Source organism: Penicillium soppii, assembly GCF_028829465.1.
Source record: "Penicillium soppii strain IBT 18220 chromosome Unknown utg000001l, whole genome shotgun sequence".
In the NCBI taxonomy this organism is placed as follows: Eukaryota; Fungi; Ascomycota; class Eurotiomycetes; order Eurotiales; family Aspergillaceae; genus Penicillium; species Penicillium soppii.
The window spans coordinates 1,854,934-1,867,852 of NW_026643231.1; the positions used below are offsets into that span (position 1 = coordinate 1,854,934).

General features: G+C 48.9%; 5 protein-coding genes across 5 annotated transcripts; 2 read left to right on the forward strand and 3 right to left on the reverse strand.

Moving 5' to 3' along the window:
- Positions 1-74: 74 nt before the first annotated feature.
- On the forward strand, positions 75-1,655 carry N7529_000714 (MFS transporter; the record flags this gene model as incomplete). Its single annotated transcript, XM_057236245.1, has 2 exons — positions 75-326; positions 381-1,655. The coding sequence occupies 2 exons, from the start codon at positions 75-77 to the stop codon at positions 1,653-1,655; spliced, it is 1,527 nt and encodes a 508-aa protein (XP_057103048.1).
- A 227-nt stretch (positions 1,656-1,882) lies between these two features.
- On the reverse strand, positions 1,883-2,560 carry N7529_000715 (ER membrane protein complex subunit 4; the record flags this gene model as incomplete). The annotated part of the gene is made up of 3 exons (XM_057236246.1): positions 1,883-1,958; positions 2,014-2,360; positions 2,423-2,560. 3 exons carry the CDS (start codon positions 2,558-2,560, stop codon positions 1,883-1,885), a joined length of 561 nt encoding a protein of 186 aa, XP_057103049.1.
- Positions 2,561-3,263: 703 nt separating this feature from the next.
- N7529_000716 (putative AP-2 adaptor complex subunit beta) lies at positions 3,264-5,707 on the forward strand (the record flags this gene model as incomplete). The annotated part of the gene is made up of 5 exons (XM_057236247.1): positions 3,264-3,508; positions 3,573-3,648; positions 3,703-4,067; positions 4,119-4,547; positions 4,600-5,707. The coding sequence occupies 5 exons, from the start codon at positions 3,264-3,266 to the stop codon at positions 5,705-5,707; spliced, it is 2,223 nt and encodes a 740-aa protein (XP_057103050.1).
- Positions 5,708-6,340: 633 nt separating this feature from the next.
- N7529_000717 (putative eukaryotic translation initiation factor 3 subunit EifCl) lies at positions 6,341-7,903 on the reverse strand (the record flags this gene model as incomplete). Its single annotated transcript, XM_057236248.1, has 2 exons — positions 6,341-7,462; positions 7,601-7,903. The coding sequence occupies 2 exons, from the start codon at positions 7,901-7,903 to the stop codon at positions 6,341-6,343; spliced, it is 1,425 nt and encodes a 474-aa protein (XP_057103051.1).
- A 1,546-nt stretch (positions 7,904-9,449) lies between these two features.
- N7529_000718 (putative C6 transcription factor) lies at positions 9,450-11,620 on the reverse strand (the record flags this gene model as incomplete). Its single annotated transcript, XM_057236249.1, has 5 exons — positions 9,450-10,191; positions 10,248-10,415; positions 10,484-10,632; positions 10,686-11,422; positions 11,464-11,620. The coding sequence occupies 5 exons, from the start codon at positions 11,618-11,620 to the stop codon at positions 9,450-9,452; spliced, it is 1,953 nt and encodes a 650-aa protein (XP_057103052.1).
- Positions 11,621-12,919: the final 1,299 nt, after the last annotated feature.

A 12,919-nucleotide genomic window follows, 5' to 3' on the forward strand; every position in this document is an offset into this window, starting at 1 on the left:
AACAATCTCACCTGGTTTGTTCGTGCTTCTCAGGTGTTTCCAGACACTGGTTGGCCTCGCCCTTGTCAGTCACTATGGCAGAAGAAAAGTCTGTGTCGGACCCTGAATCAGTTCTGGTGAACGCGGGTACTGGAAGTCGGGATGTTGCCGATGTGGACTACTCAGTCTTCACAGACAATCAGCGCAGGTATATCGTCTTTATGGCATCCTGGGCGGGGTTTTTCTCGCCTGTCTCTTCTCAGATTTACTTTCCCGCTCTGAATACTTTGGCGAAAGATCTTCACGTCTCAAATTCATTGATTAATCTGACTTTAACGAGTTATATGGTAAGTCTTGGAGAGAGTATGTTTAGCTTTGCATTTTCACTCATCAAACTATAGATTTTTCAAGGTCTGTCGCCTATGTTCATTGGTGATTTCGCAGACAAAGCTGGGCGACGACCTGCATACATTCTGTGTTTTGCTATTTACATTGCAGCCAATATCGGACTCGCCCTCCAAAACAACTATGCTGCTCTTTTCGTTCTCAGATGCCTGCAAAGTGCAGGGAGCAGCACAACTATTGCTCTCTCGTCTGGTGTGGTCGCTGATGTAGCCACTGCTTCCCAACGAGGATCCTATATGGGATTTGTCACAGCAGGTTCTCTTATGGGACCTTCTGTTGGTCCAGTTATTGGAGGTCTGCTTTCTCAATATCTGGGTTGGAGGGCTATCTTTTGGTTTCTGACAATCTTCGCTGGAGCCTTCATGGTTCCGTTCCTGATCTTCTTCCCAGAAACAGCCCGAGGTATCGTTGGTGATGGTTCACTGCCGCCGCAGAAATGGAATATGTCCTTGATCAGCTACCTAAAGTCCCGAAAGGCTCGTGAGGAGGGCGTTGTTTCTCCGGCCAATGCACCCAAGCAGAAACTCAAGTTTCCTAATCCCTTCCAGACTCTTGCTATTGTATTTCAGAAAGATACTAGTCTTATTCTCTTCTGCAACGCTATTCTTTTCGCCGGATTCTACGACGTGAGCGCAACCATTCCTTCCATCTACAACGAACTCTACGGTCTGGACGATCTCCAGGTTGGTCTATGCTATATTCCGTTTGGTCTTGGTGCCACCATTGCTTCTATTGGGAACGGGAAATTTCTAGACTACAACTACCGCCGGCTTGCAAAGCAGCTGAACTTCCCATTGACCAAGAACCGCCACACTGACCTGCGAAAATTCCCCATTGAGAAAGCTCGTCTTCAGATCGCATTTCCTCTTCTCGCTCTGGGAAGCCTTAGTGTTCTTGCATTTGGTTGGTTCCTGAACTATGGAATCCATCTTGCCGCGCCAACATGCATCTTGTTCCTCATGGGATTGACCTTAACGGGAGCATTCAATACCATCAGCACACTGCTGGTAGATCTATACCCAACCCAAGCGGCCAAAGCTACTGCCGCTAACAATTTTGGGCGATGCTTACTGGGAGCGGGTGCAACGGCGCTCATTGATCCCATGCTTTCGGCCATGGGGCGTGGCTGGTGTTTCACTTTCATTGCACTCGTGATGCTGGCCACGACACCACTGCTTTTGATTGTGATTCGAAAGGGTCCCGATTGGAGAGAAGCACGTCGCCTGAAAGAGGAATCCAAGAAGGCTGGACAAGAGAGAAGTGACCAATAATTATTTATGCCACAACTTGACGACCTTCATGAATCAAAATTTTCTGATGCAACCTGTTAAGAGATATATTCTTAGGGCAAACGAATGCATGCTTAGGAGCTTAATCAATAATACAAGGCCAATTCCCACTGCCACGATACACTGGATTTCTGATTGAGGCTATCATTCATGGTCAAGCCTGCCTCTTTCCACCATTATTCCACCAATTAAAGTATATTTGTATCTGATCACCTGAAAGCAAAATGAGCACTCTCCAGTGGCTGCCGTTCCGACTCCCACGCGAGCCAATCCGATCTCGTAGTTCTGGTTAAATGTTTTAGCGATAAACCATGTCAAAAGTGACAGGAAGCAGACATACGGCAATAGACCCATCGCATTAACCTTCCAGATACCAAGTCCTAGTAATACCAGCTGCATTGCCATGTAGACCACCTTGACTCCAAGAAGGCGCGAATGTGTCGAGGGAGTTTCGTATTTGGCGAACGCCGCATTGGTATTGATGATGCCCTGGATGGGACCCTTGAACAGCATGAGAACCATCATAATACTGAAGATCTGAAGACTGTTGCCAGACATGTACATCATGATGGCGTTCATTGGGATCTGCTTTGAGGGGGCGATAGCGATCTCCCATGCTTTCTTCATCTTGAGCGCGTCGGTATCTTCGATTTTCTTGGTGCTGGCTTGCTGCTGCTGTTGCTGGCGCTGCATCATTCCATATTAGCACCTTTACTCGGACTGTGGGCATGTGACGGATGTATTCCCACCTGCTTGCCTCCCCGACTACTTGAGAAGCCTGGCGGGTCCGGGATGCTGGATGCAGCCTTTGAGGGGCGCGGCATCGGGGAGTTCAACGAAACAACCCATTGCGGTGGAGGTGGTGGTGGCAGACGTGCTTGCGACATTATGGGAACTTGATAGACGTTGTGTGGGGAGATGATCTCAGAACTGAGAACGGGGTCGAAGTTGCTAGGGAGGTTGTTCCGCAGTGTCCACTCCGCCTTCAACTCTCCTTTTCTCTACCAACTCCAATTCTCCAATTCTTTATTTCGATTCTCGATTACAGGTTGTTTTCATTAAAGGACCATGTCCACTTTCATTATCTGATTCGTCTCCGAGTATCCCGAACGCACAGTGTGCAGTGAATACACACCTGTCTCACCCTTTTCCTCCGGACCCTCCCCAAATCCTCCGACGGCCTGGACGCTTTCGAGTCAACTTTGCGCTGTTTCTCTACGTCTTGTCACGATTTTCTGCTCGATATCGCCTGTGATCGCTCGCACGGTCACTAGAAACGAATCCTAGCCCGAAACTGCGCCTCAAGGAATCGCGCCTATCAGTGCCCAATCGCTATTCGTCCACGCCGCAGCCATGAGTTCTGGAGGAGATGCGAAGCTGTTCGCTAGGGTAAGTTGACTCAGCTCTTTTCTCTGATCGCATGATTATCCACGCAGTATTCTTGGCCCTTACCCCCCTTCCCCGCATTCCACTCTGTATCTTCACCTCTCCTCGTTTTGCTACTTGCTTTGGCAGCTTGCTTTGGCATTCGGAGGCATATGCTTGCTCTGTTCTTACCTCAGCCCAAAATCTCACTTCATTTTATTACCCATGTTCATTGGTATTGCTCCTATTGTTCCATCACATGGCTTACGCTCGCGGAATCCACAGGGGAAGGTTGCAGAGCTACGGCAGGAGCTCAATAGCGGCGGCAAGAAAGACAAGAACTACTCCGCCAAAAAGATCGCCCTCAAGAAGATTGTCGCAAACATGACCATGAGCAACAACGACATGATTGCGCTTTTCCCAGATGTTATCGATTGCATGAACCTGCCTAGCTTGGAGATCAAGAAGATGTATGTCTACACAAAATGCGCGAGCTGGCAAACGAATCCGGGCGAATACTGATATTGAACCCAGGTGCTTCTTGTTCCTGGTTAATTACTCAAGGATGAAACCCGAGGTTGCATTGAAGGCGTTGCCAATATTGGTTGATGTACGGCCCCGATTCCCTGCATGAAGCTTCCAAGCGTTTAACACAGATGCGCAGGATATGACAGATAACAACCCACTCGTGCGCGCACTGGCACTACGGACCATTTCTTATGTACACGTGCGCGAATTTGTCGAAGCGACATTCCAGCCTGTCAAACGCCTTATGCAAGACAACGATCCATATGTCCGCAAGACGGCCGCTTTCTGCGTTGCTAAGCTATATGAGCATGATAAGAAGATGGTGGAAAATTCGGATCTGATTGATCGACTTAATCGCATGTTGAAAGACGAAAACCCGACTGTTGTGTCGAGCGTTCTAGCATCGCTGGTCGATATTTGGGGCCGAAGTGAATCGATTTCTCTTACCATCGACTATGTCAGCGCCTCGAAGTTGGTTTCGATTTTGGCAGACTGCTCTGAGTATGATTCCTTAACTCTCGTGTATCGACTAATGTGCTAACGTTTAAATAGATGGGGCCAAACTTACATTTTGGAGGCGTTGATGTCCTATGTGCCTCAAGATGCTGCCGAGGCACTTCTGCTAGCAGAGCGAATTGCTCCACGACTTTCACATCAAAATTCCGCCGTCGTTCTTACTTCATGTCGAGTTATTCTTTATCTCATGAACTACATTGCGGGTGAAAAGCATATCACCTCATTATGCAAAAAGCTATCCCCACCTCTCGTCACACTCCTTTCAAAGCCCCCAGAGGTCCAATATCTGGCTCTGCGAAACGCTATCCTAATTCTCCAGAAGAGACCGGAGGTCTTACGGAATGATATCCGGGTGTTCTTCTGCAATTACAATGACCCAATTTACGTCAAAGTGACTAAGCTGGAACTCATGTTTATGCTGACCACGAAGGAAAACATCTCCGTTGTATTGGCAGAGCTCCGAGAGTAGGTGCTTATTACTTCATTTGCCTCGAAGATGTACTGACTTGATGCACAGATATGCCACTGAGATTGACGTTCACTTTGTGCGCAAGGCCGTTCGGGCTATTGGCAAATTGGCCATCAAAATCGAATCCTCTGCGAAGCAGTGTATTGATACACTCTTGGAGCTGGTGGACGCCAAGATCCCATATATTGTCCAAGAAGCAACAGTGGTGATCCGCAACATTTTCCGCAAATACCCCAACCAGTACGAAAGTATAATCAGCCACGTTATTCGGAACATCGACGATCTGGATGAACCCGAGGCCAAGGCAGCCGTTATTTGGATCATTGGCCAGTATGCGGATCGCATTGATAATTCAGATGGCCTCCTCCAAGATTACTTGTCTACTTTCCACGACGAAACGGTCGAAGTGCAGCTGGCCCTGCTCACGGCTACTGTCAAGCTATTTATCCAGCGACCCACCAAGGGCCAGCAACTTGTACCGCAAGTACTTAAATGGTGCACTGAAGAAACAGATGATCCCGATCTTCGCGACCGTGGCTACATGTACTGGCGACTGTTGTCCACAGACCCAGCAACTGCCAAACAGGTGGTCATGGGTCAAAAACCTCCAATTACCGCAGAGAGCGAAAAGCTGGACCCTCGCACGCTCGAGGAACTGTGTCTGAACGTGGGTACTCTGGCTACGGTATACCTGAAACCCATCCATCAAGTCTTCCGTGCTGCCCGCCCACGACGTCTGTTACCCAGCCCGGCTTTGCAACGCCCCCCAGTTGAGGACGGCACAGGCAATATGCTGGAATACAACCCTCCCTCCGCCAATATGGCCTCTGCGTCAACTAGTAACAGTGGCCTAGCCACCATCACCACGACGGGAAATCCAATCACACCGATCAACGCGCCGCCTACACCCAATCTCCCGGTTGGTCCCGGGCCCAACACCGCATACACAGGGCCCAGCAACATGAACGAGGCTGCTGATGCAGCAGACGCCTACTTCAGCGGAATTGGCTCTCAGCAAATGGCTTCCTTGGACCTGGATGGTACCGGTGGTGGAGGTGCGCCTCAGACGCAATATGTCGTGACGCAAAATCAACAGCAGGGGTATCAGCCACAGCTAGCGGGTGGAGCTGCCACTGGTGAGCTGTTGTTGTTATAATCCAAGCCCGGGGGCGTAATTGTACATGTAGATAAAAAGTGGGGTTCATGCAGTCTAGGCCTAGTAATCACAGAATGCCTTCATTCATTGAATTGATGCCAGTCCTTAGAGGTTTTGTAGTCCAAGTCCAATACCTGACCATGTACAAGCATCTCGCACTTCACCGTACACTCATAGATAGAAGAGGGCTGAAATATGTAGAGTATCTCTCGTTGATCTATTGCTTTCATCAAGTAACTGCTTTTCTTTTCTACCTGGCATAAATAATCTCCAAGGTGTGTGAACAAACTGCTTTCAAAGCAGCGACAACAGCTCAGAGCAACACATGAAACAGCGGACGCCCACCAAAAAAAATCGAGACAATCCTTGATTTTGAACTGACCAGGAAGCCTTAAACTTCCTCGATCTACGGACGGAAACACTCGAAAAATAAAATGAAAAAAGGAAACAAGAAACAGGAGGGGAAAAGGGGAAAGGGCAGTGAGTATAATATGGAAAATGAAAACAAAGTAGGCAGAGAAAAAGAAAATTCATCTCAAGTCATGTCCGTTCCTCTTCTTGTAAGCAGAAGACTCTCTCCACTCTTCTCTTTTTGCTTTTCAACTCTCGGCACACTTATGAGACACACGCCATTTAGTAGACGCGGGCAAGGTTGCGAAGGTACCAGTCGACCAGGCGGCGACCAGCCTTGGTCTCGCTGACGTGGATCAGGTCGTCCTCAAGAGCGTAGTCAAGGTCGTTGGCGATGGCAGGCTCACCATCCAGCAGGCCACCCTCGACCCAGCGGATCTGGCGGCTGCGCTGCTTGTTAACGAGCAGCCAGGAGCGGAGCTGCTCGGGGGACACCTCCAGGAAACCGGCAAGCTTCTTGAGGTCCATGGTGGTGTAGAGCTTGAGGTAAGAGCGGATGGTGGGGTTGAAGAGGGTGTTCTTGACCTCGTCCATGAAGATGGCGGTGTGGTGGTCGACGGGGTCGACGTTGGAGGCGGGGTTGTCGAAGTCGGGAGGGGTGGGGTTGATGAACTTGGGGCAGGAGGAGCGGAAAAGCTCCTCGAAGACAGGGAGGGCCTCGGGGCCACCCTTCTGCATGCGGTAGAACTGCTCGCCGTACTTCTCGCGGACGGCGGAGTGGATGGTGTCATCCAGACGGGTGGGGTGGAGAGCGACACAGATGGCAATCAGGGCGTACATCTGGTCGTTCTTCTTGGCGATGGCATCGTAGTTGTTGCCGCCCTTCTGGAAGTTCTTCGTCCGAGACACATACACGAGGATGTGGCTGAACATGCGGATGGCATCGCCGTAGCGGCGCATCATCATGTAGGAGAAGCCCACGTAGTAGTAGGTGGTGAAGTGGGCGGCCATCACGCGGGCGAACATGGCCTTCTTGTTCATCTCAACGTCGTCGAGGATCTTCAGGGCAAGACTGAAGTCACCGAGCAGGCAGTGCACGCGCAGCAGTCCGATGATCGAGAAGTAGCCGAGCATCTTGTAGAGAGGGCGGGAACCGTACTCGCCGGCGACGGCCAAAGGATCCTCTCCCCGCTTGGTGGCGTTCAATTGCTCGCTGATCTGGGAACGCTGGATGAGAGAGTAGAGCACGTTCAGGACAGAGTAGCAGCCCCATGTGTTCGGGTTCTCGCGGAGCAGCTGGGTCTCCTCCTCGTTGAATCCACCGCGAGCAACACGGTTGCGGTAGCGGCAGAATGACTCGAATTGGTAGATGAACTCATCGATGACTTCCCAGGCCCAGTAGTACTGACAGTGAGAAAAAAGATGTTAGTTTTTTGTACATCCTTTTGATATGAATCGATCTTTGCTGGATCCACGGATGCCAAGATTTTCCTTTTCATTCACGGTATTCAATATTACGTCGTTTGGGGGGCGAACACCTACCGAGGGAACTTCCAAGTCGACGGGACCATCGGAGTTCAGGATGTAGTGGAAGAGACTGCAGTAGTTGTCGTAGCTGGCGAATTTGGTCTCGAGAGTAGCCTGGTATTCCAGCGGGGTAGCGGCTGCGGCCAGCTGGGCCTGGAGGTCCTGGGTGGCACCGCCTTGGGATGTAATCCGGTCCAATTCACTCATTCCATCTTCGAAGGTGACCTGTTCGCGGTAGTCGTTGGCCATAGTCTCCTCCTCGACATCGGACTCGTCGTTCAGGTTTGGGCGCGCATTGGCGCGGTCGTCGTACGACATTTTGGGTAGGATGGGAGGAAGTGTGAAGATATTGAAAAATACAGCAGGATGCCGAGATGAAACGGCAGAGAGGGCGCTGGAAAGGCGAGGTGGGGAGGGAGGACTAGCGTCGGCGTGTGCGATTTGCCAAAGAAGTCGAATTTTGAGGGTTTTCGCTTGGTGTTTGTGCTTATCTTATCGCATGTTGCTGACTCAGCAGGGTTCGACCATAGCTGTGTACTAGATACCTAGATTTGACGCTTGGTTGGGGTTAGATTTCCTATAATATCTACTTCTCGTGATTGCTTTCAATGTCAGCAAGGCGGTGGCTACTCCAGGGCTATACATACTTCCAAATTCCAAATGCTCAAACACTGTTAAAGACTTCTCACTTGTGAGAATATGGGACTGTGTTATGCCTGACTGACTACTGAGCGTATGAGTCCTAGGTTCCGTACAGGATTCATTTGGGAAGAAAGCTCCTAGTAGAAAGAAGAAATATGTTGAAGCTCTTTCGTATATGGATAGCCGGATTCTTAAGGCTACTGTACTTGTTGACGCTTCTAGTCTTTCTTCGGCAGATCTTAAAGCTTTCGTTGGGGACCAAGTCATACATTGTCGCCATTGGGACACTTCAGTAGGCTTATCGATTCGACATTTCTAGCTACATATTGTTTGGGAGCTGTTCGGGTCGATAGGATCCAACATCTATGCTCTCCACTGGCATGCTTCTTGGGCAGAAATGTCGCCTGCATCTTTGAATTCGTAGAACCTCGCCAGAATTGTTGAAATTGGATCCAGGTTGAAGTAAAAGTGTCTAGATACAGGATCACCATAGATTGAACGTTCCCTTGGTGTTGATGAGGGAAATAAAGGATTTCAGCCATCGTTAAACCGATCTGAAATGCCCAACTTTGAGATGATGTGATAGATAATCTTTCTCAAGCCTCATGAAACACTGACAGATGTGCACATGATATGGAAGCATCGGCGGATGGGAGCCAACAGATAGAAATATAGTTGATTCAAAGAGGTAATCAAGTGCCTTTTTACTGATAACAATATCTCTAGAACCTATTTCTTTTGTCAGCATTAAACAATAATCAATTAAAGAATGATACCCTATTTTACGTATTTGTGTCCTGAAGGGACAAGGGGGATAATATCTCCGGCTACTTTGGATAATGGTAAGTGGCCCCAAAGTCGCACACACACTCTGTCGCTCTCTCTCTCTCTCTCTCTCTCTCTCTCTCTCTCTTGAGTATTCTGCCCTCTCCTTTCGATCTGCATGCCCCCCGTGTTCGTTTTGCGTCCCCCTTTTTTTTTGATATTCCACATGTCTTTAACCTGATTGTCGAAAGCAGTCATGTCACTGCTCGGTGCTAATTAGGCAAATGCCGTTGTTTACCCGCACAGCTGCTTTCCAGAAAATAGCAGCAACTCACTCTCCCTTCACCAAAACCGAACCTCCACGTCTGAACGTCTACCAATCCAGCGATGGCCTCGGCTAACACAACCACTTGTTTGTGGCCCGAGCCTCCAGCGAGACAGATGACCTACCCGGACTTCACGACTCGTAACCCTTGTCCTCAAGGATTGCAATGGCCTCGGCAGGCAATTGAAGTTGCACCGCGCTGTTTCTGATTTCATGGACCACATTGGCAGTCTGTTTGAGCGTATAACTGAAAGCCATTCCAAAGCGACAGAGCTCCATAAAGGCCTGTCTTGATTCGTCACTGTCTTGAATCTGGTGGGCCAAGACCTGAAGGCCTCTCTGAGTGGCATCAGCCATCTCACTGGGTATGTATTTGAGACCATAAGCCTGACGGTGGACGCGGAAGCACTGCGCCATTTCATAAGCGGACTTGGTCTGATAATATCGGGCTTGTTGTGCGAATTGTGGTTGATTGGGGTCGTTCAACTCCTCAAAGAGAGACACAATAGCCTGAAGACATTTGATTCGCAAGAGAAGGATTTGAGGGACCGGATCTGTTTGCATCTCAGACACGGTGGGCCAGCGTTGGAGCCAGTCAGTCAACCGATCATAGGGACCTTGTGCCTTTGTCCACAGCTCATCGAAGCTCGTGCCTCTTTGTCTCTCGGATATAAGCTTTTGAACATCACTCATCATTTTTGTGACCTCAACTAGTCCTTGCCGGACTTCTGGCAGACGAGCTGGCTTCTTATGGTAGGTGATCTTGTTGGACCGAGGGTATGGAGTCCAATCGAAGTCATCGTTACCACAAAGGGTGATGTCTGACATAGGAAACGCCAAAGAACCAATTCTCCTCTGTTCAACTGACATTTGCCTGCTGAGATATCAGTGGCTGTGGGTTCAAGTTGTCATATCTTAAGTGGTACTTACGAGCTCAAGTTGAAGATACCCCAGGCAGTAATTGTGCGAACACGCTCCATTTCCGACAATGGCCTATCTTGAGATATCGGAGCATCAAAGAGTCTCATTTCTTGGGCCAACTGGGCAGCTTGCCCAAGCATAGCCCAGCTTTGAACAGCTCGGCCCTGGAATTTGAACCTGCAAACTGAATCAGCTTTCAGAAAATACGTGAAAAATTGGCTATAACAACCCAGGGGCTTACATACACGCAACACATCAACAAAAGTGCTTGAATGTTGGGCAAACTGATTTCCTCTTCAGCTTGCCACAGTCTTTGTGCTTCATCAAAAAAGCGTTGGCCCCTTGAGAAAGCGTTGTCGGGGCTTGAAAGCACATCGGGGCTATCTGAGTGTGTCTATCAAAGTTAGTTATTGACCTTGACACAAGAAACCTGAGGTTATAACATACGCTGGCCAGTGATAAAAGACTATTAACAAGAATCGGCGTGCAGAATTCGGATTTTGAGCCCCCCTTTTGTTTCATATGCGTGAGGAAAGTGCGTTGATCAAGAAACTGCGAGCACGGATGGTCCCAGGTAAAATAGAGTGACACAAGGTGTGATACCAGATAGTCGTCATCTGTGACCTCTGTCCACGGCCTCGCCGGTACTTCAAATAGAGGTATATCACAGAGACTTTCCAGCGTAATACGTGCATAAGGACTGACAGTTGGCCGTTGAAGGTTCATTGGTTGAACCTCGTCTGGGGAGCTTGCGGTACTGCCAGCGTCGGATGTTCGTCTAGCGTCAGAGCTTCGTCCTGCCTCGGATCTCGAAACCTCCAAAGGCTGGTCCCCATACTCTGCTATAGCTAACTTGCTGGCAGCTGACAGCTCACTGGGGTCTCCGAACTTTGTCTCAGGGCCTCCGACAGCGAGAGAGAGTTCTTCAAACGTAACCTTTCTCTGAATCATATCCCAAATCTTATCAACCTCAATTTTGTCGGCCGACTCGACAGTGCCTAATAAAGATATCAACAGGTCTTTGTACTTTGTGAGTTCGTGAATCGTCCGCTTGACGGCGACCTTGCGTCGAAGGTCTCGACTCGGATCAAAATGGCACAAGGTGTTGGCGGCTCGACAGGCCTTACAAGGTGCATCGGGCCCAGAACACTGTTGAGGGTAGCGGGTATTAGCCTTTGTTCTCTCTGCAAATTGTGGATGATATGGAAAAAAATTTTGCACCGACTTGCCTTCCTTTTAGCTGCCTTGCATGCCAGACAAGCCGTCGAGTTCTTCTTTGGCTTTGTGACAGCCGTCGACATTTGTGGTGCGAACATACGCGGCGGGCCTGGAGCCAACGCCGGGAAGTGCCTTGCGTTATTGGGATGGCTCATCATGTCCATCTGATCGAGTTTGTGCACTATTATGTCCGGATTTGGCTATCGAGGATTCGAATGAGATGGAATACCTCTTGGATAGGGTATAGGCACGATTTGATCTTTGAAGGTAAGTGCCAACGTCTTTGCGCTTCTTTATATTCCTTTTGCGAAAACCGCCGGCATTCAGGGCGTCAGAAGGGAGATGATGGTCATGTTGTGGATGCGGGTGTCAAGGTACAGGCGGCTGCTTTAAGTACGCATCAAGGTGGGACACGGTCCAAACATCTATTCTGGAACCATTTGAAGCGATCAGAGCCTACCTGCGGGTGACAAGATACTAAATTCGGGCTGCTTTGACAAACAAGAAGAAGGGGGGCTCGATGCCTGTCATACAGCCGGGGTAGCCCGGTAGCCCAAACTGGAATGCAGTAGTTATGAGCTAACGAATCAGCAGTTTGCCAAACATTTAAGAATACATATGTATCATGCAGCATATAGCGAGCGGCCGAGTTGAGACTAACCTGAAATATGGTAAAACTCGGAAGTCCCAAGGGGCAATCATCCAAAGTGGAATTCCTAACACTAGCTCAAACCTCCGGAATACCACCAATAAAACAAAGAATTGATGATAAGCAGGACAAAACAAGAAAAGAAAAAAGAACGTGGAGCCAAACAAAAAAAAGAAAACTGTACGGCACATCAAGACAAGGGACATCATATGGACAACGTCCCAAATACTCTCTTGACTGCAGCAGAGCGCGACCGATTTGCAGCCAATCCAATCTCATTCGACTCCACATATTGCTTCATCCTTGACCATCTGGTTAAGGTTTTGCTTTCTCGGTTTGTTTGCCTGCCTATGGTACAGATTGTACTCCACTTGCATATCCGAAACTACAAGAGGAAACTCCTTAAGTCGCCAAATATTCAAATATTCAAACACCCGCAACCCCCACAACCTCTCCGCCTTCATCTGATAGGTATCATGTACTCTGTACGGAGTACATTAAGCATCATCTATGTTAAGCTTGCGACTCGTGAACCCACATCAATATTGTCTTGGTAGTAAGCATTTGCCATTGATAAACAGTGGTCACTCTGACCAGCCGCCCCCTTCCCCCTAATCACTTATTGCATAGTTCTCTTACAATATTAGGAAACATGAAATCTTTGATTTCGACCTGGACGGACCCTAGGAAAAATGATCCAAAGTTCGGGGTTTGCAAGGGGCCAGATTCCAACACACTGGTTGACCAAGACATGTTGCTATATTACCTACGGCTCAAAAAGTCCCGGTTGTACTTTGTCCTTCGAATCCACGGG